Genomic DNA, 27,339 nt, shown 5'->3' on the forward strand with positions numbered 1-27,339 from the left:
CAGTTTCACGTTAACGACACTTGCAGTATGACCATCACACTAATGGTCCTATTGGAAAAAATAAATTAGCGTTTTAAAAACTTAGCATTTCTTTCAAAAACAACTTTTATTATTGATGTAACCGATATTTGATCTCAGCAAAATAAAAAGAAAAAAAAATCTGAAGGGACAATAAACGCATGCACTTTCACCTTGATGTATAAAATTTAAGAAGCGCTGAATTCTTTTTCAGCTTTGAAATTATTGAATAGAAATCAGAATATTTGCATTTGACCTTTTTATTTTGATTCTATTTAAATAATATTATTTTATGTAAAAATTAAGTTATTTTTTTAAAAAAAAGTCTCTTCCTCCAAGTCTAATTTATAATTTTAATTCATATTTTGCAAAAATAATTTTTTGTGTGCGTTTATAATAAGCGACACCTATTCTTCACAAATATTCGGCGTCTGCTATTTCAGTGTTTGTGGAAGTCAGTATTTCGTGTATGGATTACGTGTGTATACGAAAAATCTTAAGTTGTTATTTTCCCCGATACGCTAGTTTAAAGCATAGTTATTGACTTTTGTTATTCTCAGACTTTACTAAATTAGCCATGTCACGAAGAATAACAAGAAAGGATCAAGAGAAAACTCGCAAACAAGAGCGCACAAAGGCAAGCCCTCTGCAAAAGTTAAATGATTCCGTAAGCGAGGAAGAAGAAGATTTATTATTGAGTTCACCAGCAAGAAATAAGTCCGGAATTAAACGAAATTCTTCGGAATTAGATGGCGAGGAGTCTGGTAATAACGATTTTAGTGGAGAAATGTCAAAGTTGTTAGAGTGCTTTGGCGCAGATATTAACAAAACGCTGATGGCTAAGCGAAGGAGACTGGAGCAGTATACCCAGGTAATTGCTTTTCTATATTACTATTAATTTTTCAAATAATAATATAGAAGTACTCAAATTTTCATGATGATTAAATGGACAAAACTGCTTTAGATGGAGACAAGGATGTGTTTAAAAGGAATTAATTTCATGCCTAATATTACATTAGCAGTCGGCACGCACACCGGCGCAATATATTAAGGTACTTTCTTATAGGTAAATGAGCTCCTTATGTTGTTTGCTTTATTTTCCAGACCGCATTTATACTTTTGGAGACTCTAGGCGTAACATCATTATGAGGCCTCAAAAGAACAAGTCTATTTCAGTTAATCAAATTCATACGCATGTTTCTTTCTTTCTTTTTTTTTTTTTTTAGTTTATTGAAAATAAAAGTCGATATTTCCATAATAACTCATTTTAATAAAAATAAGAATAACACAACATTGGTATACATATATTTGCATTTAAAAAATATAAAAATAAATCAATTCAAAAGTAAATTTTAAAAAATAATAATTAATTTTTTTTTCTGGCTTTGGTTTTAGCTATTAATTTTAGTTTTAGCCAAAGGAGAACGGATGCCAATTTAATGTGGCAAAAGCATGGTCCCCTACATCCTGAGTGCGCACCCAGACCAGGATTTTTGGCGGGCCCCTGCCTCTCGTTCAGGTTAACGAACAACCATTACTATACAGTCTACAGGGTTTAGGATCAATTAGTTTAAATGATAACACAAAAGTAATATTTATTTAAAAAACTAAAAACATCTACATAATACAAACTAATAATAATATTCAAAATTGCTTCAAAGTATATATTCTAGCTTTTGTCGACGCAAATTTATTAATAATGTCAGTAAAATCAACTCGCTTAGCCAAAACATTTTCGATGCACAAAATTGCTAGGTGATTAAGTCGTTCTTTGCTACTTGGGCTTCTTTGCCACGTTTTCAATGAATTGGCCAGTCTGCTGAATGATCTCTCAGCTGAAGAAACAGTAACCGGTATTGTGCAAAATAGTTTAATGGCGAGGCAGATATTGGCAAATATACCTTGCGGGTTTTGCTATAAATTGCGTTCTTTCACCGGACTTGTTTCTGTGCCAAAAACTATCTTATGAATACTTTTAAGGTGAAGAATTGCATCCAGTAACTCTTCTGACAGATATTTTTCATACATATTCACAAGTTTTGCTGCTTTTGCGATAAGTTGACCATCATCCAAGTTGTGGAAATTTAAAATAGGCGAGAATAATTCACATATATTATCTGCTGCTTCAAACCTTGTTTTTAAATCATTCATAATGAAATCCAATACTGGATAAATTACGAAAATTTTGAAATCTTGTTCAGATTCTACAGTAGTTTCTCGATTTTCGCAAAATTGAAGTTGTACATCGATTGCTCCAGCAACTAGTTTTGCTTCTTGGACAACATTTTCCCACGAGTCATGTAAGTGTTGTCTCTCTTGCATTAATTCTCTTATAAGTGCGGACTCGACCTCAAAAGATATTCCTTTACTTTGTATAATAATGTTCATTTTGTCATTATTTGCTAATATTTTGTTCCGAAACATTGTCATTAGCATACCTTTATAAGATGTGAAATATTTTTTTCAAGCCTTTAATTGTTCAGTGTTGAAGGAGTTAATTCTGTGTCCATCTCTCCGAAAATGAAATCTAACACAGCAAGTACGCCGGGCTAATGTTTTCTTTCACTCCAACTTGTTTCTGCAGCGTGCAGGACGGCGAGCAAAAAAAAAAAAAAAAAGAGTAGAAACACTCTGTCCCCCCCCCCCCCCAAAGTTATAACATCTAGGTTGATTTTGGCAGAATTGACTCCTACGCGATTTAGTGAATGTGCACCGCAGGGAGAGAATAAGGTACATTTGTTCTTTTGTAAAATGAGTTTTTACGCCGCTTATTTTCCCACGCATATTTGCACCATTGTCGTAACCTTGTGAACGGCAATCTTCGAGAGGTATACTGTTTTTTTCCAGAGTTGCAAGTATTTCTTCAGTTATTTTTTCTCCAGTTTTTCCTGTAAAGTTCATGAATTCAATGAAACGTTCATTGATTTCAAATTCCCTTGAGTCTTGGTTTTGTGATATGTATCTGAGAATTAGGACGTTTTGTTCATTGTGAGAGATATCTGATGTTGCGTCTATTATTTTTCCGTAGAAAGCTGCGTCTCTTCTTTGGTCTAGAATAGTTTGGAAAACTTTGCCCGCACAAAGGCCAATAAACTCATTTTGCGAATTCCACAAGTAATGTGCATATCCTTTCATACTTTTACCTTCCATCTGATTTTGTTGAACTTTGCCGAGATGTTGTCGTGTCACTTCATCGTACTTTCCAATTAATTCTAATATACCTAAGAAATTCCCATTACGAACATATCCAATCTTCGTGTTCGCTCCTTGAAATGCTAAAAACCTCTGGATGATAAAAATAACGTTACATCTACAATCCGTTTGCAGAAGTGCTCTCTTATTTGTTTCAAAGTCTTTATCGATTCCATGACCTTTCAATGACTGCAAAAATATTTCCAAGCCAGATATTGTTCTCTGTGTTCAGCACAATTTCGTGAAGAGGCAACATATTATACAACTTTTTCCAAGACTTATTTCAAGGCGAAAATCCTTCTTGGGCAAAAACTTAAGCAGTTTATAATGAAAAGTTTCTTTCGATAGACCCAATGTTAACCATTCTCTTGGAAAATGTTCTATTGTTCTTTCATCTTTCGTTTTCGTATAGAACAAAGAATCTTGAAATTTCCTACCATTAAGATCTCTTGGCAATTCATTATAAATCTTTTGGAATTCTTGAAAGCTGATAGTTCGTACTATCTCTTGCCGCATGTTGTTTGAGATTACTCTGGGCCAAGTACTAGGGTTATCAGATTTTTCAACAGGCCCTGCAACTGAAGTATCAACTGTATCATATTCTTCCATAGTCACTCCTGCAGGTTTTTCACTTGCGGCCATTTCTTCAGTTGCAAGAGGTTCACATGTAACGGTCGCTTGACTTTCGACTGCTTTATGAGTTTCGATTTGACACTGATATTCTGTTTGGATTTCAGTGTCACAAACATTATCACCACCTTCACTATGATCAGTACTGGGAACTATGTCCTTTTCTTTATTAGATCTGAAAAATTTGGTTATGAATTGACGACCTCGCGATGCTTTCTCGAATTTAAGTTTCCTCTTTTGAACTCCGGACTTATGTTTGTACTTTGAATCAGACATTGGGATTTTATTTATTTTAACTAGAACATCTTTGCTTGCTTGAGAGCAATTTAGTTAAATATTTTTAATATCTCAAATTTGTATGATCTGAAAAAAAATAATAATTACGTTTGTTTCATACAAAAAAATCATAACTAAAAAGGCTTCATATTATCTTTTACTTACTAACTAGTAAAATTTTAATTCAAATAAGACAGATTCTTCTCAAATAAAGAATTTTGTAAAAAATGTTCAGTTTCTTGAGATCAACTTAAACTAATTCAACTTAACCAACTAGTAGTCCCTATCGGCACATATTCATTCATTTTTTATAAAGTTTCTTTTTGTCTTTTGTTAGTTTCACTTAACTGGCAGACCCGACAACAAGACGGGGTCCCTAGAGCCCTGTCAGCCTCCCCCTCCTTGTGGGGGCCATGGGCAAAGGATAAGGTTATGCATTTCGGAGTAAAAAAAAAATATCAGCTTTAACTAGTATTCTTTTCACTGGGATGGTAGTAGATAGGGAGTTGAAATTTAGAGGACATATTGCAAAAGTGGCGAAAACAGTTCATAGGATTACCTCGTTATTGAGGAACACTCTGACATGCAGACATAAGAAGTTTATTCTTGTTCTTCTTTGTAAGGCTTTGATGGGCCTCATCTGTAATTATTGTGCGGGTTTCTTGGAGACATGGATAAGGTGAAATGGATTCACAGGAGAGTAACTAAAATGGTGGCAGGACTGCATGATGCTCTATGAGGAGAGATTGAAGATTTGTGGGGTACAGGATAAGGGAAGATACGATAGAGACTTATAATGCTTAGGGTGGGTGGTTACAGAATTGATGTAGATGAAATATTTCAGTACAGGAATAATGTGAAGAAAACTAGAGGTCATCCATTGAGTAACAGTGTGGTTACACGGGAGTGAGGACTAAATTTTTTTACTTGGAGAGTGGGGAATGAGTAGAATAGATTGACAGAGTCAGTTATTTGTCATTGAATTTACTTTGTCGTTGAATGATTTTCAAGGCAAAATAAGCGACATTGTGAAGGTATTGATATTCATTAATAATGCTTTTTTTTTTTTTAAATAGACCTCTCACGATGAATCTAAGGACTAAGTGGAGGTGCTTGTATATACTACTACTAATAATAATTATTATTATTATTGTTCTTGTTTCAATAATTAGATTTCTTATATTTATATTTATAGTTATATATATAATTATTATAATTATTTATAATTATATGATAATTATATTTATTATAATTATTATATTTCAATATAATATAGTTCATGCTGGCAAATTTATGCTATTCCTATTTTGCTTTCCTTTCAACAAGTTGTCTTATAAATGTTTTTTTTTTGTACTTACTACTCTCGTCGAGACTGAGTATGTATTTTGTTTAATGGCTGAAAAGACACTTGTGGCGCGGCCTAGGCTTCAAAGGCATTCGGATGACAGCGATATAATTCGCATCACTCGAGAACACTCACTGAATAATTTTGTACAGATCTATTTTATTTTGAGGCTGGCATCGCATCTGACAAGAAAACTGGGTATCTGCTTTCAACATCGCCATTCCTAAACGTAGTATGCTCAAATTGTTTATTGTGATCTGGAATGGAGACACAGAAAGGCATGTATCAATTCCAGATCATAATAAGGATCTACAATTGAGGAACAGAAAATACTGTGCCCATGTAATTTCACTCAAGGATACTCTGTTATGTCCTCTGTGGACAACCTATTAGGGACACAGTAGGATTTTTTCTTTAAACATTTCTATTGGTTTAAGTAAAATAGAAATATTTAGAACGGCGATTTCCAACCTTTTTTGAGACTAGTTTATCTTTCCCACAAGTATTCTTTACTAGTTCCTTCTTGGAAATGAAAAAAAAAAATGTGTTTTTTTTCTATATTTCTAGATGTGGCGTCACTTTCATATGTTTATTGATCATAAAACAATGTCATTTGTCTGTAATTACTATTTAAAAAAGAAAGTATTCTGAAGTAATTGAAAGAGTTGTTTACATCCAAAGCACTTAAGAATAAAATTCGATTTTTCCCTTTTCAAATACAGTATTGTACCACTGTTAAGTTCATTAAAAGAAAGAAATCCAATAATGAAAAAAATATATTAAATTCTTATATAAAATGAAAAAATAAATGAAGAAATTTACGCACCACACACACACACACACACACACGAAAAAAACACTAAATGATATACTTTAAACTCAGCTAATGAATAGAATCCCATTTGTTTCTTTTATTTTAATTTCTTAAGGTTAAAAAAAAGCTTCATTAATATTTCTAAAACTGCAGTAACTTAAAACATTACAATAACAGTTGTCTAACACATAGAACATGATCCCACTGTATTACAAAAAAAAAAAAAAGAGTAATTAAGATCGATGCTTTCCTCATAAAAATATCAGAATATGTTCAAACAGCATCAAAAATAACGCTAACGTAACCGTTATTGACAACACTTTTTTTTTTCCTTCAAAATCTCTGCACTAGATGGCTGTAGCACTGCTTGTTGGTGTGTTAAATTGGGTGTCCTCAGAAATGTCTAAAATGATCCTGTTGACAACGTGACAATAAACTTAGCTCAGTGGTGTAGCTAGAGCTTTTGCCGCCTGGGGCTGTCCCTGAGTTTGCCGCCCCCTCTCAATAGACACCAAAAATACTACAAAAAGTCACTACACTATGTTTATTTTTGAAGTAAAACTTTAATTTCAACATTCTGAAATGTTATTTTTCTTGCTTTTCTGTTAGCAAAATCGTCGATGACATTGTCGAAGTCTATTTCAAAGTATTGTACGTAATTCTTAATCAGTTTTATTTAGAAACACTCCTCTCACAATTAGCAACAGTTACAGCAATTGTGAGGAAAATTCGCAGTAGTATTACAATATTTGCAACTGAATTCTCGAGACTGTATTTTAGAATTAACTGCAAAAGTTCAAAATGCCGCCCGCGGCGGACCGTCCCCCCCCCCCCCCACTTCTAACTACGCTTCTGGTGATGACAGATAAGATTTATTGAGGCATACTTCAAACGAATCTGTTAAATGCAATATTATTGAATAAATATGTGTTTATGTGATGTACTTGTACAATAATCTTAATACAATCTGTATAACTGTATAAAGGTTTCTAATTCAGTTGGTATGTGTGTAATATGATTTAACATAAAAAAAAAGTATTTTCACAGTAGTTCGCCCACCGTTTGTAGTTCTCTGCTTCGCGTCTTTCCAAGAATAGTAGATTCATGCTGAAAGGGAGAAAGAAATGAAGGACGTCCGAATTGGTCGCCAACACGCGAAATCACGTGCTTTATAGTTAAAAATTTTCCGACGTGTAATAATAAACAACTCATCCCACAATACGGACTGATTACCCTATTATCGGAATGGATTCTACATGCGCAGAAGTGTCGAAGGATCTCTAAATGGGCGAACTATATTGTAATATATATAATGTACCTACATTATTTACTGCAATTTTTTTTTATCAAAAGAAGTTTTTAAGAGTCGTTTGAACAGTTTTAGTTTTTTTCTTATCGGCATGAATTCTACGATAACAAGCAAAATGACTCTTCAGACCTCGGCAAACAAGCAATGAAACATAAAGAAAAAACACTGCAATTATAATACATGAAGGTATACAAATTAAGTTAATATTGAATCCAACATTATTTCATAAACGAATATAGAAACTACAAGAGTTTCCTGCCGAATATATAGAAACTAAAAGTTTCGGCGGAATCAATCATAAGCAACCTTATGGGCAACTCGTAGTAAAGGTGGGGTAAGCTCCAGATCTCTTTCCTTAGTATTTTCCATAATATAAAGCACATCTCCTAGAAGACATGTATGATAAATAAGCCTTTGGCTCTCTATTTCAGTAATACATGATGGTTTATTTATTTTCAGTTACAATCTAGAAATTATTTAACAACGAATAAAAAAACAACAACTAAACCATACTATACGGACATCGGAGGTCGTGGTATCTCTCAGATACAATTTACTGTCAAATATCACAAACCTTTACATAACATGTGTTAAACCAAACTGGCAGCAAAAAACAGTGCCGAATATCACTCGTAACATATGAAAGCACAGTACGCATGACCTCCAAGCTATACACTGAATTGTGTAAGAATATTTATTTTAAACATTTTGTATATGTCAGATCAGCTGCGAGCTTCGCAGGGTGGTTAAAGGCGCGTTAATCAAAGTATATCTAGGGATTGCCGCAATTAATTCCGCCGCGTGAAGCAAGGGATACATGTATGTATATATATAAAGAAGGAAAGTAAAAAATAAGCACGAAAGCAAATGAAAAAGTTAACGCCAGCAGCACCCGGTGTTCCCAGGTGGTCACCCTCCCAAGTACTGACCGGGCCCAACGCTGCTTAACTTCGGTGATCGGACGAGAACCGGTGTATTCAGCCTAGTATGGCCGCTGGCACATTTAAAGAAGGTTGTTAAAACGATATATAAGCATTCATTCCCATTATAATCAATTGATATTTTAATTTTTATATAATTGAATATGAAATTCATATAAAATAAATATCATTCACCAGATTTTAAGAACGGTTTTACGATATTACTGCCAAGAAATATTTAAATACAAATTCTTTCCATTTATGTTCAATTACAGGATGACTACTACATGGATTTCGCTGTGTAGGTAACTGTCAGGCAACTATGCGAGGAAGAAAAACACTCCTATTCTTTCAGAGAATAAAGAAACAGAAATTTTAGGGTTTTAAAAATCTTAAGAAAATGAAAATCTGATGCATATGCATGCAGACAAATGTATTACTTTTTTCTTTTCTTTTTTTATTTAAGAAAACGCCTAAGCTTTATATATGTGTTAGCAGTGGTGTAGCTAGAGTTTGCCGCCCTTCTCAATACACACCAAAAATACTACAAAATGTCAAAACCACGTATAGGGAAATAAATTAAAACACCATGTTTATTTTGGAAGTGAAACTTTAATTGCAACATTCTAAAATGTTATTTTTCTTGCTTTTCTGTTAGCAAAATCGTCGATGACATTGGCGAAGTCTATTTTATAGTAATGTAGGTAATTCTTAATCAGTTTTATTTAGAAAAACTCCACTCACAACTAGCAACACTTACAGCAATTGTAGGGAAAATTCGCAGTAGTATTACAATATTTGGAAATGAGTTCTCGAGACTGTATTTTAGAATTAACTGCAAAAGTTAATGCAGTTAATTCATCCCCACCCCGTAGCTACGTCTCTGACTTAGCTGTTCAGGATTTCACACGCATCAAACAATAAACCTAGGCCAACCACACCACGGTGAAACTGCACCGCACTATAGCTCAGCCTACGCTAAACACCATTCACTCTCTCTGTCTCTCTCTCTCGTTTTCAGTAAACCGAGGTTTCCCAAACTTTACATACAAGCTCGGGACCGGTTTTTGTCAATGTAATTTTTTTTTTGCAGATCATCGCGTATACATATTTTGTGGTGTGGAATTCGTGGATGTGCGGAATGAGTTTGATGGGCAAAAGGATTTATACAAAATGGATGGCCTGCATTTGAATGGGTTTGGTGTGCGGAGACTGGAAAAAGTGTTTCTGAATGAAGTGAAAATGGATGTGCAGAACCAGGGAAACTAGAACTACCAAGGGGGGGGGGGGGGTGGAGTGAATATGCGAACATCAGTGAGACAGTTGAGTGTAAGAATGTATATAATGTACCCGAGCCAGTACTAAGGACAAGTAATCGGAATAGGATAGTTAGAATAACGCATCAAGATAGGGGTGGGATAAAGGGACCTCTACATTTCATGTATACTAATGCCAGGAGTATTAGGAACAAGAAGGAAGAATTTTTGGCTTTGGTTGGCTCTTCCTGGCCACAGGTTATTGGCATTAGTGAAACATGACTGATGGAAGATGATATAGATAGTGGGATAGAATGTGTAGGTTATAGTGAGTTTAGGAGGGACAGAGAGAATAAAATGGGGGGAGAGTGTTATTGATGATAGCTGATGAACTGCAGCCAAGGAGAATTGTAGTTGTATTGCAGGATAGTAAAAAGAGCTCATTTGAGGCTATTTGGTGTGAGATTGAGACTGGCAGAACAAAATATATAGTTGGGTGCTGCTATAGACCAGGTGATGGAATAGATGGTGGAGATAGCATGCATAAACAAATTGATGAAATTACTGGAAGGAGGATAATTATTATGGGGAATTTCAACTATGGTAACATTGATTGGAATGAGGAGAGGACACATGTGAGGAAGGAGATGGATTTTATTCAATTCTTAAGGAATAACTATCTGAGACAGCATGTAAGTGAAAATACTAGGGGTTTGAGAGTGCTTGACCGTAATAGCATCTGAGAATTTGACTGTAATGAATATGACCATGTTGTCACCTATTGGTGAGAGTGATCATAAAGTGGCTAAAGGTGTGGAATTGTCGATTAAGACAGGATATATGTGGAATTACCGTGCTGGCAAGTATGACAAGCTTAGGAGATTGCTTGGATCAGTGCCATGGTATGTAAAACTGCAAGGGCTGGATGTCGATAGAGCATGGGAAGTGGTCAAGTAACATTTACAGGAGGTTATGGCTGATTGTATACCTAGGGTCCGAATAGTAAAGGGTTAAATGGATGAATAACACCATTAAGCTTGAGCTGCAAAAAAAAAAAAAAAAAAAGAAACAACTGTGGAGGGAATTTAAAGAGAAAGGTGACCTGCAGGCACACGAACGGTATAAAGCACAAGCCAGAAGGGTAACGAGTGTGGTAAAAAAAAAAAAAAAAGCAAAAGCGGATTATGAAAGGAAACTAGCTATGCAAGCTAAAGAGAATCTTAAACAGTTCTTTCAATATGCTGCAAGAAAAAAAAAGTACATAGAATGATTTTAAGGAATGACGATGGTAAGGAGGTCACTGAATCAGTTGATGTAGTGGAATTACTGAGCGAGCACTTTGCAAGAGTATATCATCCAGGTGGTGACATTGAAAGAATGAAGGAACCATTAGTTTATACAGGAATTGTGATGAATGAAATGAAGGTGAATAGTTTATTACAGAACCTTAATGTGAATACATCTGTGGGATTGGATGGTATAACGGCATGGATCTTACGTGAAGTGGCTAAAGAATTATCAGTGCTCTTGACCCGTTTAATCTGAGTCTCGGGTCTGGTTTAGTCCCGAAGGTGTGGAAAGAGGGGAAAATAGTTGCGCTGCATAAAGGAGAATCCAAGACTACTGTTGCAAATTACCGACCGATCAGCATATCAGGAGTCCTTGTCAAGGTCTTGGAGAAAGTAGTCAAGGAAAACATACAGGAATGGATTGATGAAAATGAGATACTGTACGGGGAACAGCATGGTTTTGTGAAGGGTAGATCATGCCTCAGTAACTTTTTCAAGTTTTATAACACAGTGACTGCTGAACTGGATAAGGGTAATGGGTTTACAGTGATACTGCTGGACCGGGCTAAGGCATTTGACAGGATACCACATGGAATTCTAATCCGTAATCTACAACATATGGGAATGGCTATAGGATTGGTGAGATGGATAGGTGGGTGGTTAATGGAGAGAAATCAGAGTAGTTTATTCAGGAGTAGAGTCCAAATGACGGCCTGCGACTAGTGGTGTGCCGCAGGGTTCTGTTCTTGGACCACTGCTGTTTAATTTGTTCATTAACGATATAGGGAAGGATCTAAGAGGAACAGTTCATTTGTTCGCTGATGATGCAAAGTTAGGTAGGGAAATAGTGAATGCAGAAGATGTCAAAATCTTGCAGGATGATTTGGATAGGTTGGAGTTCTGGGCTAAGGAGAATGGATGTCAATTTAATGTGACAAAATGTAAGGTTATGCATTTTGGGGTGAAAAGATTAGCAGCAGTATACCACATTGGTGGAACTGTACTGCGTGAGATTGATGAGGCCAGGGACTTGGGAGTGTTGGTGGATAGGGAGATGAAGTTTAGGGGGCACATTGCAAAAGTGGCTAAATCAGCTCATCAGCTCACTTGGTTATTGAAAAATACTTTGACGAACAGAGACAAGCAAGTTATTGTACCTGTGTACCGAGCCTTGATAAGACATCATCTCGACTACTGTGCCCAGATTTGGTCACCTAGGTTCCTTCTTGATGGGGAGGAAGTGGAGAGGATCCAGAGGCGAGTGACCAAGATGATAGCAGGTCTATGGAATGAACCTTATGAGAACAGGTTGAAGATTTGTGGGTTGCAGAAATTAGTTGATAGGCGGAAATGGGGAGATATGATTGAGACATTCAAATTGCTAAAGGGTTTCTATAGGATTAATTCAGAGGATATTTTTGAGATCAGGACTGGTGGTGGGAGAACTAGGAGACATCTATGGAAGCTGGGCAAGAGTGTGGTTATCAAGGGTGTTAGAGCTGGGTTCTTTACTTTTAGAGTGGTAAATGAGTGGAATAAGCTGCCAGAGTCTGTTGTGGGTGCTATGACAGTGAGTGAGTTCAAGGCAAGGTATGATAGATACTATGAGAAAGTCGAATAGTTGTGTGGACATGATGTTTTGGGCTTCCCTCGACGAATCTAAGCACTCCCTGCAGTCGCCCGTAATAATAATAATAATAATAATAATATCTGTATGAATGAGTGATCGACTGCATAACAAATGTGTAAAGACGGTAAAAATATCTGATATTTCAAATTGGTATCTACTATCGGTTAGGCAACAAACCCGTACTTAGTATACATTTTCTATTGGTATGTTATTAAGCTTGAATAAGTAGTAATAGTTGCACATTCCTCTCTTCAGTAATAATAATAATAACTTGCCAGTGAAAGATTTCATTACTCTATTTCATGTTTCTTGTTACTCTCTAACTGTGAACCCTGTTAATTGAATATAATAATAATAAATTATTTTTTAAAAAATTGTTTATGGTTTTATTTTTTCTGTCGAGTTCACGTGCTATATTTGAATTTTTATTTTCTGAGGATTGGTAAGGTTTCTCGATGCATCGGTACCTTGCCGAGGACCACACTTTGGAAAATTTTGCTCTAAACGTTTTTAGTTTTAGTCTGTTCGAAATCTTTTTTAGTTATACTGCGGGAGTTTTCGATTTCGCATTAGCAGTGTAATCTGGTGAACAAACATAACATCATTTTGCCAAGGTACTAAAAATTGTAAAAAAATATTTTCTGTTTTAAACGATATACTATCACTGAAGTTTATCAAGAAGCTTCTTTAATTTCTAATCTAGATGTCTTATTAACAAAATAAGCAAGCCGTATTATATTGTAAAAAATAAATTTTAAATTAATGAACATAGAAAAAAATTCTTAGGCCGCTCACAGTACCAATATGCTATAGGTTTACAACCTCTTGTGGGTGGGAGTCATATGAAAAAAAGAAAGAAAAAAATTACTCCCCCCCCCTCCAAAGTTTCCTTAATTTTCATCCACCAGGTATATTATTTTTAAAGAAAGTGCGGAGACGTGAAAAATTAATTTAAAAATCAAAGTTTCAACTAACTCAGATTTTTCATTTTTCCGAAGTTGCAATTAAATCAAACTAACTCCGAGTTAATACATTCTAGTAAGTTTTAGAAACTCCGATTTTTAATCCACGACAGTAAAACGACAGTAAAGATCACAGTGTTACTCATGTTAAAGTAACCGACGTTCAATAATGACATTAGTACGAGGATTCGGTCTGACGTATTCTTACCAGGCATTATACTCAATCCATAGTCATGAAATTATTATTATTATTATTATTATTATTATTATTATTATTATTATTATTATTATTATTATCTGAGCCCTCCAGGGAGTCAAGAACTCATCGAGGGAGGCTGTAAATCACCCAAACCAGCTGTCATACCTTCCCTTAAATTGATTCACACTAGATACACTCACTACCCCTAAAGGTTAAACTATTCCACTCACTCACTTACTGCTCTCTGGGAGAAAAACCTAGCTCTTACCCCTTTCTTGACTGTGAACAAACTTAACTTTCATAGGTACCCCGTGTTCTCTCCCCACCTTACATATAACGAAAAATTCCATCAGATGCAATCCTGTAACACCCATTTAAAAGTTATAGACTTCTATCATATCATCCCTCTTTCTCCTGTTAACCAGAGTCTGTAATCCACATACTCGCAATCTGTCCTCATAATCTAAATCCCATAATCCGGATATAATCTTTGTAACTCTTCTTTGCATCCTTTCCACAGCTTCTTTATCCCCTTGGAACCCGAGAGACCAAATCTGCGCACAGTAATCCAGGTGTGGTCTTATCAAAGCTTTATAAAGAGGCAAAATGACTTCTTATCCTTAGATGTCAAGGTTCGCTTCAACATCGCAATTATTCTCTGAATTGTATTTGCAACTTTTGCTATGTGACCTTTGAACTTCAAATTCCTATCTACCATTACGCCAAAGTGCATAACTTTACACTTACTAACATTAAACTCACAGTAATTTTCGTTTGCCTAAATTTCTTGCCTATTCAAATCATTTTGTAAGTGCTGATTATCAGTAGCATTCCTGATTACCCTGCCTATCTTCTCATCATCGGCAAACAATTGCACATCTTATGTTAGACCCTGCCTGTCAACCATCCTCTGATCCAAGTCAAGAGTTTTATATTCCAATCTCATGTTTTCAAACTTATGCAACATCCTTTCGTGTAGTATTCTATCAAATATCTTAGAAAAATCCAACATTATCATAGTGTATCCATTCCCTTCATCCAACTCGGCTGTAACATTAGTATAAAATATGAGCAAATTGCTAACATGACCTTCCTTTATTAAACCGATAGCTGCTCTTTGCAGAGTATAGCTTGTTTGTCTACCCATTTCACAGTTATTCCTAGGCATTTAAATTTCATTACTTGTTCCAGTATTTTTCCATTTAGTTCTAATTTACATCAGATCGGTTCTTCTGCAATTAGCATTGATTTTTTATTTTATTTCTTTGTTGATATTTTCATTAACATGCAAATATCAACAGAGAAATTTTTGGAGATCATCTTCATTTTCTTTAAGTAATGCTACAGCATCTGCATATCCAATCAAATTTAAATTTTCATTTTTAACTTTTATTACATTTAATTTCTGTTTCTTAAATTTTGTGATTATTTCGTCCATGATTATGTTAGATAAACATGGACTTAAAGGATCACTTTGTCTAATTCCTTTCCTTATAGGAATTTTTTGTGTGTATTTGTGTTCTGATATCTTATCACACTTTCACTTTTTTGTGTATATATCTTTGATCATTTCGATGATTTGCAGTGATATCTTTCTTAACGTTACTACATTCAGGACATCCTGTAATCTGATTCTGTTGAAAGCCTTCTCTAAGTCAATGAAACAGATAAATATTGGTTTGTTAAATTCTATTGCTTTTTATGTTTATGTGCTTTATAACAAATATGGCATCAGTACATGACTTCCCTTACGGAATCCTTGTATTCATCACTATAATTTAGTCTTGATTCTAATTCGTCTTTGATAATTTTTGTGGATATTTTTAGGGTGGTACACATTATATTTATTCCTGGATAGATTTGAGGTTCCCATTTTGTTCCATTTTTTTTTTTTTTAATATTGGTATTGTAATATTCATTCTCCACTCATTTGGGAATCTGTCTTTTATGAACTATATGTTTTATTAAATTTCTTATGTTTTCAGTCATTTCTTTACCTCCATATTTTAGCATTTCATTATAAATTCCATCAGTTCCAGATGATTTCTTATTTCTCAATTATGAAATGACTGATTCTATTAAATTGCTATTTATTTCAAAATCTGCTGTGTTTTCTGGTTGTGGTATTTCAGACATTTTTATTTCTTCTTCTTCGCCTTCATATAATTTGGTAAAATAGTTTTCCCATTGTTCTCTTTCAATGATTGGTATATTTATGTATCCAAATATTTTTTTTTTCTTTGATTTCGGAGCATTCTCCATACTTGTTTCTGTGCTCCGTAAAAGTCATATTCCAGTTGTTTAGAACAGCCTTCTCTTCATCGATATTTTTGTTTATGAGTCATATTTTGTTATTTATTTCATTTCTTATTATTTTATATTCTTCATTTTTGTATATATTAGTTTTATCTTATGAATCTTTATTAAATGCAGTTTTCTTGGTTTCAGATAGTGCTTTTATTTTCTTCAGTATACCAGGGAGTCCATCTTATGTTGCATGTTAAAGCTTTTTTTTTCTGTCCCAGTGCTTCAATATAAAAAATAACAATTAAATAAAAAAATTAAAAAATTAAAAATTAAATTTTAATTAAAATTTTTTAAATGACTTTAGATGATGCTAGACAAGTTTTTCGATGGAACTGCAGTAATTTAAAAACAATATCCTACTAGGTACTTCTGTGTTCTCTCTAAAATAATTCCCCAGATATATCTTTCATTTCAAAATGTTTAGTACGAAGATGACGTACTAATTTGTTAGGTATCAGGGCAGCTGTTGATAAATCAAGGCTGACGCATGCTGAAGGTCATTTCATATCACTGAAGCAGTAAAACCTACTAATAAAAATGGTTTCTCATATTTTCTTGATTTCAGTTTCTTTCACAAGGTAATGCTTACAGCTATTGAGCTTTTCTTTTTACTCTTTACGCGCTCGCTCGCACACACACACACACACACACACACACACACACACACACACACACACACACACACACACACACACACACACACGCACGCACGCACGCACGCACGCACGCACACACACACATATGTGTATATATATATATATACACACACACACACATACACCACAGTATGTGATACAGTATTATATATATATATATATATATATATTTTTTTTTTTTTCAGAATTCATTTTTACTCGATTGGAATATTATGAAAAAGATTTAATGACTGATACCGAGAGAAAAAAAGATGACATGGTATATTTGAAAAGATACTACTAGTTTACTAGTTTCGTTGAATAAATCAACATCTTCAGGTATCACAATCAAAGAAACATATAAAGAATTACAGAGATTAAAATTGCAATAACAGAACAAGTAAAAAAAGACAGTAGAGTGTTTGAAAACAAAAAGCGAGCTTGAGTTCCAAACAAACGTATACTACGCGCTGTCGTGAGTGCGCCAATACTGAACAGAGGCAACGTGTGCGTCAGAGAGATTGAAACTTAGGCTGTTATTGATATGAGAAGAATCTAGAAAGATTTCTCTAGATTCGACAATCTTTCTCTCGAGTTCATCATAGCACACATGGATGTTAGAAGTTTGAGTCCAGTTCACAATGTGTTGGCGGCCTTCGTCTGAGTTAATTGAAAAGAGAACGTGGCTAGAGAGAGCGCTGGTTCTAGTCCTGTTATAAGAGATATCTCTACGGTGTGCTTCCAAACGTAGAAGAATGGATTTAGCAGTCTGGCCATAATATGGCTTTCCACAATCACATAAAATCTTGTACACTCCTGGAAACTGAGTTGGAAGATGTTTCTCTTTAGGTTTACTAAGTATTGAACGAAGTTTTGGGAGCGTAGTGAAGCAAGTTCTAAAGTTAAACTTCTTGAGAATTTTTGCCAGTTTTGGTGAAAGAGAGCTGATGTAAGGCAAAGAGATGAAGGCTCTGGGGAAAGAGGGATCTTCAGAAGTAGTTTAGTGACTGGGAGAAAGAAATTTGTCAATTTTCTTAGGAGAGAAAAGCCATTATTAATAAAAAAAATTTTAAGAAAAAGGAGTTCATTTTCAATTTCTGTTTCTTCTGTAAGTAAAGATTTTGTTCGGCGAGCTAAGGTGGAAATAATACCAAATTGTTGTGGGGGATAGTGATGGGAGGAAGCATGAAGGTATCTATCAATATGATTAGGCTTTCTAAAAATTGAGATTTTAATACTCTCAGCACATCTGGTAAGTTTCAGGTCTAAAAAGGGGAGGCAGTCATCGGATTCCACTTCGAAGGTAAAAGAGATTTTGTCATGACACTTGTTTAGGTGGTCTAAAAATAAATTGAGGTTGTTGACACCATCTTCCCAGATGAGAAAAATATCATCAATATAGCGATACCAGAATTTTGGTTTAAGGTGGAAGGAGTTAATAGCTTTTTCCTCAAAATCGTTGAGAAATATATCTGCGAGAATTGGAGAGAGCAGGCTGCCCATGGCCAGACCTGAGTTTTGTAAGTAGATCTTATTGTCATATTTGAAGTATCCTAAATGTCATATTTAAACTAGTGGTCATGTCATCATCTTGTCATCTTCCTTATACCCTCTTTTACCTTGCGGTGTGGAGGGTCCATTGATCATCGGACCTCACTCCGTTTACAGGATAAGGTGGTCAACCTTATGCCCAGGTGTATCCTATGGCCTGTAGTGTTGAGTTCTCAAGCCAGTTTGCCTACATTGCGGGATGAAAAACCCCAGAATAAACTGGGGAAAAAACCCTGCTGTCCACTCCCAAGACTGGCTAACTTGGCTATGGCTGAGGAAGATCCTTCAGCTCCTCACGTCACCGACGGGAATCGAACCTAGGACACTCCTTCCCCAGGCATATGGTTGCGAAGCGCATAGCCGCTAGGCTATGCGCTTCGCAACCATATATATTATATTATGTACTATAAGGAAGATATATATTAAACTAGTAGTATCTTTTCACATATAACTTGTCATCTTTTTTTCTCTCGGTATCAGTCATTAAAGCTTTTTCACACACACACACACACACACACACACACACACACACACACACACACACACACACACACACACACACACACACACACACATATATATATATATAAAGATACCAAACTATTATAAACTTGGTTTTAATCCATTTCCCAAGTAAGCAAGCAGACAAGTAAGTCAAGTTTGCGCCTGCAAGTAGTGCAAGTCTGGGTGATCCGCACGTAGTAGTGCAAGTCTTATGCAACTCGTGGTAAAGGTGGAATAAGTTCTGATCACTATTCTTGGTATTTACCCTTAATGCAAAGCACGTCGCCTTGAGAAGATGTATGATGCTATGCATTAAAGGCAAGAGGCCACTACTCAGACCCGTTTCGACCTTTATTGAGGTCTCATCAGTGGGAGCCAGGCTTAGAAATACCAAGGTTTAATACAGAGCTTATAAATGTTTTACCAAGGCAAGTTACCATAAGGTGCTTTGACATTATTAAATAAAAATCTCAGGATGAGAGATAGATGTAGAAAGTTTTTTTTACCTTAACCAAGTTATTATAAACCTGGTTTTAATCCATTTCCCAAGTAAGCAAACAGACAAGTAAGTCAAGTTTGCGCCTGCAAGTAGTGCAAGTCTGGGTGTATCTTCTCAAGGAGATGTGCTTTGCATTAAGGGTAAATACTAAGAATAGTGATCAGATCGTATTCCACCTTTACCACGAGTTGCCTAAGACTTGCACAACTACGTGCGGGTCACGTAGTTGTGCAAGTATATATATATATATATATATATATATATATATATATATATATATATATATATATATATATATTATATATATATATATATATATATATATATATATATATATATATATATATATATATATATATATATATATATATATATATATATATATATATATATATATATATATATATACATTGAATGGCCATTTATGATATAAGAGTTTTGTTACGAAATACATCTTTTTATGATCTTCGATCATTTTCATACTTGTGTATTTTATTTCATTCACAAATTTAAACTGATTAAAATATTTAACATATTCTTGAATAATACTTTAAACAAAATAAATATTATAAGTAGCAGACTTGTATTAATTCTTAACATTTATTTTATAAATTTATTTATTTAGCAGGAATGGTGCCATCGTATGAAACCCATATAATGCTTTTTATATTGTTTGTAATGCAGTTGTTTTGTAATGTAAATTTAATCCCAAGTAAATTTCGTGTGTTCTTCAGGCTGGTTTGTCTGATTGTGAGACAAAACAACCTGAGTTTCGGAATTTTTCGTCCACTGAGATCGTCTCAATTGCCTTTAATTAAAAAGCCCTGATAAAAATTCTTCGTGTTCTAGACAGTATCCGAACCCAGCGCTTTCTATACTAAAAAAGTGTCGTCGAAACCGACCCACCTACTGAGGCAATGTTTTATAAAGATATAAACTGATTATGGTTATTGCCTTTTATTTAATAGGACTCGATGCGTTCAACAACTCGAAAAGTGCTGGACGCTACTAAAAACCAGATGTCTGAGAGAAAACAGCTAATTGAAGAGTTTCGCAAACAGCTGAGCACTTTCATTCAGCAAGCAGAGTTAGAGCTTGACAAAGCAAAAGAAGCAGAAGATAAACTTCAGGTAAGATAATTTCTCATAATTATAATTGAAGTAGCTTGCAATTTTATGTAAATTCACTGCAAAGCCCATCTTTGTTTAGCTTTGTCAGCATTCTCATATTTAGCATTGTTTTGCTTACTTTAAAATGGCAAAATAATTTCAGTATATAATATAATATATGGATGAAAATTTCTGGTATGTGTGACATAGATGGCAAAAAAAAAAAAAAACCCTCTACTTCCTACTTCTTTACACAACTCTTTCTTGCCTCTCATAATTAATGTATTTACGCCCTACTAAATTTAGATTTCTTTCTTTCATTATTATTTTTTGTAGTTTTTTTTATTATTTGTCAAACGACAAAACGCAACAATGAACATGTAAAGTAAGATTACTCTTAAATTATTTAAATTTCTACTTAGATTTCATACAATGTAACTGTGTGCATTGAAATTTCAGCTTAAAATAAATACTTCAAATCTCAAATGAGTATTATTCATATTCTCGGTGTTTTTACTTTCACGTTTTTGTCATCCTGCCAAATGAATAGTAGAGTGTGAGCAAGATACAGTACTTTTCGCCTGTGAAGAAGAAGAAAATGAGCAACCTTGAAGAGTTGCCTGTTTCAGCGCAGTGTTTTCATTTGTTATGTCTGATTTCGTGTTTTTTTTTTTTTTTCCTCGAGTAATATCGCTCTCTGGATCATTGAAAATAAAAATTCAAGTAATACTTCACACAAATGTTAATGATTTCTGACATAAATTGTCAACCAACTAGCAGCGGAAAAAATCGGGGATCTCTCTCTCTCTCTCTCTCTCTCTCGAGTAGTATATCTAAGGTATTACTTGCCGAATGATGAAACAGTTTGGAAAATTTGAAGTTAAAGAAATATCTTTTTGAGATATTTATTTTTTGGGATCTCCCTTCTCAGTCCCGCCCATAGCGATTGCGGAGCCAAATCATTTTGGCGAGGCTCCTAATTTAATATGTAAGATGGTATCTGGAATATATGCTATTAAACAATATTTTAAAAATAAATAAATAATCTGTTTATTGATTGTACTTTTACAAAACAAGAAACTAATTATAAAGAACATTTTTCTTGCTTTTGTTCAGCAAAATTTTATCACTTTTAAATTTCTTACTTCATCAGATAGCGCGTCGCCCGACTGGACCCAATTTTTTCTTTTAAATTTTGGGATCTCCTCGCTTCACGGGTTCCTGCATTACATGCACTGCACACTACACCATTATATTAACAAGTTTGTCTCATATCTTCTCACTCTTCTTCTTCTGTTAATGTGAGGATTAATAGAGTTGATGCCAAATTGAAACTTTTACTGAAATAATATTCACTTCAGTTGCTTATTGTTGGTAATTATAATGAGGAGTATCACTTTTCTTCCCAGAAGATGAATTCATCTTTCCGTCATCCCCTCTCCTAAAACATGACTTACCTTCTGTATGCGAAAGACATGTCTTAAAATATAAATGAATAAAAGAAATGATAAAATGAAAATAAAAATGAATAAATAAAATAAAAGGAAAAATTCTGATATGTTTTGCTTTCCTTCAAAAGAGCTAGAAATCTTCCTGTGGTGCAAACCATTATCTTCCTTAGAAGGCTCTGGACAGGACATTTTTTTTTACAGCTATTTTATTTATGTATTCAAATAAATAGTTAAAAGCATAGTGATTTCAACTAATGTTTTTTTTTTTTTTTAATCTCGTTCAGTAATTACAAGGTTGAATGAAGCTGTAGCATCGTGTTCTGGAATTAAGAGTTCAATCTTAAACTGAAATTAGGAAAAGAAAACCTACGCCACAGGATGACAATATTTTTGGACACTTACATCTCAGTTATCAGTAATTCAACAATCTTAAACTAAAATATAAAGCTTAATAGAACTTACTATGTTTTAAAAATATTTCTGAATAAAAGAACTTATAGAACTGCATTGTGAACATCATGCTTAGAGAAAATAAATCATGCTACCAGCATCTGAATCTTGGAAGATACTCCGTAGAAGTTATCCCTTCTCTTGATGTTCCAAAAGTTATCACTCTTTAGCGATGCCGCGACATACCTTGACATGCAAGATTCGGACAAAAGTTTGGAAACCTATTACTTCATATTGGTAATACCATTGACGAATAAAAACTGCATGTTTTAAACCTTCTGATTCAATGTTTGAAATCAGAGATGTAACCCAGGCGTCTTAACTTCATTCTTTGGAAACCTTTATACGAAAATATAAATGTGGCAGTTTGAAGGGCACAAAAATTATTATCATTTTTATGTCACAAGATGTTAGACATCCATTATATTTTTTAAGCTAAATGAATGAAACAAAAATTTCGAATGTTATCAGAGAGTTTATGAGAATAAACCTTCGGCATAAGAGCGCTTTGGCTTGCACTCTTATGCTTTAAAAGACGAGGACTCTAACCAGGAGCCCATGTAGTCGCCTTTTATTAGTGCACTGATTAGGTTTCACTGGCCTTATAGCTGAAACCAAATCAATGCACTAATAAAAGGTGATTATATGAGCTCCTGGACAAAGTCCATGTCTTTAAAGTAGTGCAAGCCAAATTACTCCTAAGCAAAGTTTATTCTCAAATTCTCCGGTTTTCTTCATTCATTTGGCTTTAAAAAATGATGGTGTCTAACCTCCTCTCTTTATATTATTATTTTGCCAAATTGAAGCCTTCCAGGTTCGGTATTTTAGTATTATAAATTATTAATCTATAAAATCAGTTGACCGAGGGGAGCGGTAGCACTTCTGCTCTCCAATTAGAGGTCGTGTGTTCGAATCCTACTGTGAGGATAGATGTTTGGAATATTTGTAGGTGGCAGATAAATTTTATTGCCTTGCGTGAAACAACCACTCTGCTTACTGGAGGACTGAAGTAGCTTGACAAAGTTTCATGTTTGGTCTTTAGATTGGATGATTCCCGATCTATTTAACTCTTAGCCTACTATCTGTACTAGATATGCTAGAAGTCTAACCTTTCATTGGCGGAATTGACATTTGTATATAATCGCAATTATATTACAATTTAAAATACTGTTTGAAGGGTACGTGAGCTTAAGTCAGAAGTACTGGTTTAAAAATTAGACTTATTTAAATCTTAAATAAGATTGTATATTAGAGTACCTTCAAAAAAAAAAAAAAAAAAAAAAAGAATTAATTTTAAATACCATTATTTCATTCTACAGAAACTCGTGATGCAACAGCAAAAGCACCAGCAACAGATGCGTATTTCTCAGGGACAAAGACTGAAAGTTTTAAAGCAACTTGGGGAGCATTTCTTTAAGGTAAGTCTCATTTTACACACATCCACGAAAGTTAGTATGTGATAAGCATTATTTATAATAAAAATAAATAATGACAATTATGACTCATTTTATCGTGTTTTATCCACGACTCTGGCTGTAAATTTCAATTTATTAATTTTTAATTTTCTTAAAATGTTGTATAATAAATAAATAAATAAAAAAGCGAAAATAAAAACGTCGTTTCCATTCTGCATTTTTCTTAATAAATTAGTTAGACCAAAAAAGTTTCGTTTTGCATAACTGGGAAAATCTGGAAAGCAATGGTTGGACTCGCATCGAAATTACCTCGAATAAGTAATGCAACATATATTTTTTGAGCGGATGAAACATAATGCTAATCATCATCCATGTTGACGAAACTTTTTTTTTTTTAAAAAAATATTTTGCTAACATTGAGTCTTTCATTTGCGCATCGCGGATTTTTTAGTGCCGTAACCACATTGAACTGTGTAGTTATTTTAATAATCTATTGAATTATGAGATATTTAGAGTGAAAATATGCCCACTTCGCATACACAGATCTCCAGAAGAATATATGCCAAATATTTTCTTTTATTTACTTAAATGATATATATTTTTTAATCAGAACATTTTTTTTCTAACAACCTTTAGGGAATGGAGGAGTTGGATAGCAAACATCAGGAGCAGTATTCATCTGTTCAAAATGAATTACGAAAGGAAATGGCTTTATTGCAAAAGAAGATATTAATGGATACGCAACAGCAAGAAATGATGAACGTCAGGAAAAGTTTGCAGAGCATGCTGCTATAAATAAAAAAGCGCACGTTGAATGCCTGATTTATATAGTAATCTCTTAATTCTAGGCAGTTTTTAAAGATCTAAGAAAAGATATTTTATTCCATTTCATTGCTTACTTGTAGTTTAGTTGTCATCAAAAACGAATTTTTTTTTTTAACTGATTCAAAGGTTAAGGTGCTTGAGTCAATTTTTTTTCGTGTGTTGTTCTTTCTTGAATTGTCAGATACATTTCAGTTCGTGATATATTTGAAATGAACTGGGTGTATATAAATGAATTTAACTCACTAGTATTAAACATAGTATCGATCTTCTGTTTCTAATTTTTTGTGTTTATAATACACGCAAAAAAATAATAACAATAAAAATAAATAATGATATATTTAATGAAAACAATAAATTTGTAATGATATACACTCTATCTCCATTAGTCCTAGAATATTTACATTTATGGAGTCGAGTGCATGTATGCTTTCTGGATCTTTTAAATTTAATCACATTTTTCAAATTTAATTTTTTTTTTTTTTTTTCAAATTTCATCAAATTATTCTGTTAAACACGTTGATTATTGTCTCTTGGCAGCAAGATGAGGTAGATGTAGTGGCGCTTGTTAAACCAACAGGTGCGACTGCACATGCTGGCTCAACAGACGTGATTCTGTCTAACAAAAAAATACAAGGCAAGCAAATCTGAATTTGTGAGAAATTTATACTTTTCTTCTCACGGATTAGCAAATAACTTTGGAGAGACCTCTCATCCCAAGAAGTAGCCATTCTTTAGCGAGAAATTAAATGAACGAGAGTCATTCCAAGGGAAATCATTGTGAGAGGAAGGGTGAACTGCATAATTTGTTATTTTAATGAAAGCAAGTTATTTTGGTACCTTTTAGATGAAACATTTGTTTTTAGGTTTAACTTGATATCCTTTATTACGGCGCCAATTTTTATTCGACTGATGTGGGAATAGCTTATCTCCATTATTGTCTAGTTTCTGATTGCTACTGCCATTCTGATACTCGATGGTCCTGTCTCATCGGTCACTTGACATCCACTGGTTATATTTAATTTTAGCAATCTCGTCCTCGTCACAAATTTAGGCGATCATAGAGCCCTAAATTATCACATTATTTTATCACTTTAGTTAACAAAATGCTACTCACCTTCTCGATAATGAAACAGAGTGAATTTTAAAATAAAATTAAAAAAATACAGATTAAATCAGAATTCCTCTTATTAGACTTTCGACACTTTATGTGCATACGCATAATGTTACTCTTTTATTCTCTTCTTAAGCTTTGTTTATGTTTTACTTTACAATTTGCTATTGTCATGATTAACATGTGAATTTTATCGGCAGCGGTGTAATAACTCGAAGTTTTTTCCCCCTTAATATGGACGCGGACCTTTGGTTGCATGAGAATAAACACTAACAAATGGGTTATATTCTGGAGGGGTTAGAATTATGGTCGCGCAACTTAAGCCTATAAGGTTAGTGTATTGTGCGCGATCCTTTGAAACGCGTATGCTGGTTTTTCAACCTAAGTTTCTGGGAGGGGAAACTTCATTCTCTTATGAGACCAGCTAACTTACCTTTGGTTGAAAAGCTAATGCATTAAGGTTCTCCGAACTGGATTCAAATCCAGGTCTTCTCTCGAAGTCCTAGTAAAATGTTCTATAGAGGCAACCGATGAACATTCAATACTTAAGGCTAATGCGATACTTTCGGACTAAATGGAACGCTGTGGGCCAGATCAAGTGCATCCATCAACAGTACGTGAATTGGTGATTATGTTGAAGGAAGAATGATCCAAGATTAATTTTTATTACTCATATTATAAATTGGCAAATGGTATGCTAGAAGGATGGAAAGTGTGAGTTCAAATGGTACCGCCTAGCTATTGGTGTGTGTGTGTGTGTGTAATTTAAGTTTCTCTGAAATATTGTGTTTTCTCCTTACTTTCTCCTTTCAATTTTCAATTTTCAATTTTCTCCTTTCAATAGTGCACTCTCATTCATTCAGTAGATATGACATTGCAATATTGCTTCGTATCTGTCATTTGTTGGTATGAACGACTGGTCTTGAAGGAATAATGAGGCTTCGTTGCACGCAGTAACGAATCTGATTGGGGGAGAGGTACAGAAAAATTAACTGGATAGAAGAAGCTATGTGCATCATCCCCTGAATTTCATAAAATCCTGCATGTTTAAACAAAAAAAAAAAAAAAATGCATGCGCTGAAGCAACTAAAACTATGAGGCCAGTTTAAGTCTTAATTGCGTCTATTCTTTTCTTAGTTTGCCTGCTTAGTGCGGAGGAAACTCTGCCACCTCTGCATGAAACCAGCTAGCTCCTTGAGCTTAAAACATCCACTGGCCTCCACCAAAGCACTGTTGCTTTGACGGTGGCTAAAGGATATGTTTTGATGGGGTGTAGGACTGCTTTTTATGGTACTTATCTGTATTAATTTTTACTTACTATGTTAAAATAATGAAACGACACGTGAAATTTGAAACGTCTTCTGTTAGAAAACAAACGTCTTCTGTTGGAAACCAAGTGTTTTGTACTTAATTTAATCCTATTCTATAGCCCTGCCATTGGTGATCCAATTTCGCCTTCAGCATAAAAACATAAGTGGTAAATGATTTCTTGACACGGTGTGAGTGAGATTACCATCCTTTGGAGTCCTGAAATAGTGTGAAAAGTTATCACGTGTACTCTCTAGAGTGAGCTTTCTAATTGTTTAACCATTAGCTTTCCAAGGTACTGGAACGCAAAAGGCAACCTTTCATGGAGCGAGTT

The 27,339-nt window shown here is 34.2% G+C and overlaps 1 protein-coding gene and 1 non-coding gene across 2 annotated transcripts; one reads left to right on the forward strand and one right to left on the reverse strand.

The window, feature by feature from the left end:
• Positions 1 to 458: 458 nt before the first annotated feature.
• Positions 459 to 24,855, forward strand: LOC150098721 (synaptonemal complex protein 3-like). The gene is made up of 4 exons (XM_090405589.1): positions 459 to 889; positions 20,305 to 20,466; positions 23,666 to 23,764; positions 24,398 to 24,855. Exons 1-4 carry the CDS (start codon positions 596 to 598, stop codon positions 24,554 to 24,556), a joined length of 714 nt encoding a protein of 237 aa, XP_090261715.1. The 5' UTR covers positions 459 to 595; the 3' UTR covers positions 24,557 to 24,855.
• On the reverse strand, positions 8,465 to 8,583 carry LOC150098722 (5S ribosomal RNA). Its single transcript, XR_016549561.1, has one exon. It is a non-coding gene; the product is annotated as a 5S ribosomal RNA (ribosomal RNA).
• Positions 24,856 to 27,339: the final 2,484 nt, after the last annotated feature.

This window comes from Typopeltis vanoorti, chromosome 15 (assembly GCF_054136105.1).
Source record: "Typopeltis vanoorti isolate ZY-2024b chromosome 15, IOZ_Tvanoo_1.0, whole genome shotgun sequence".
Lineage (NCBI taxonomy): Eukaryota > Metazoa > Arthropoda > Arachnida > Uropygi > Thelyphonidae > Typopeltis > Typopeltis vanoorti.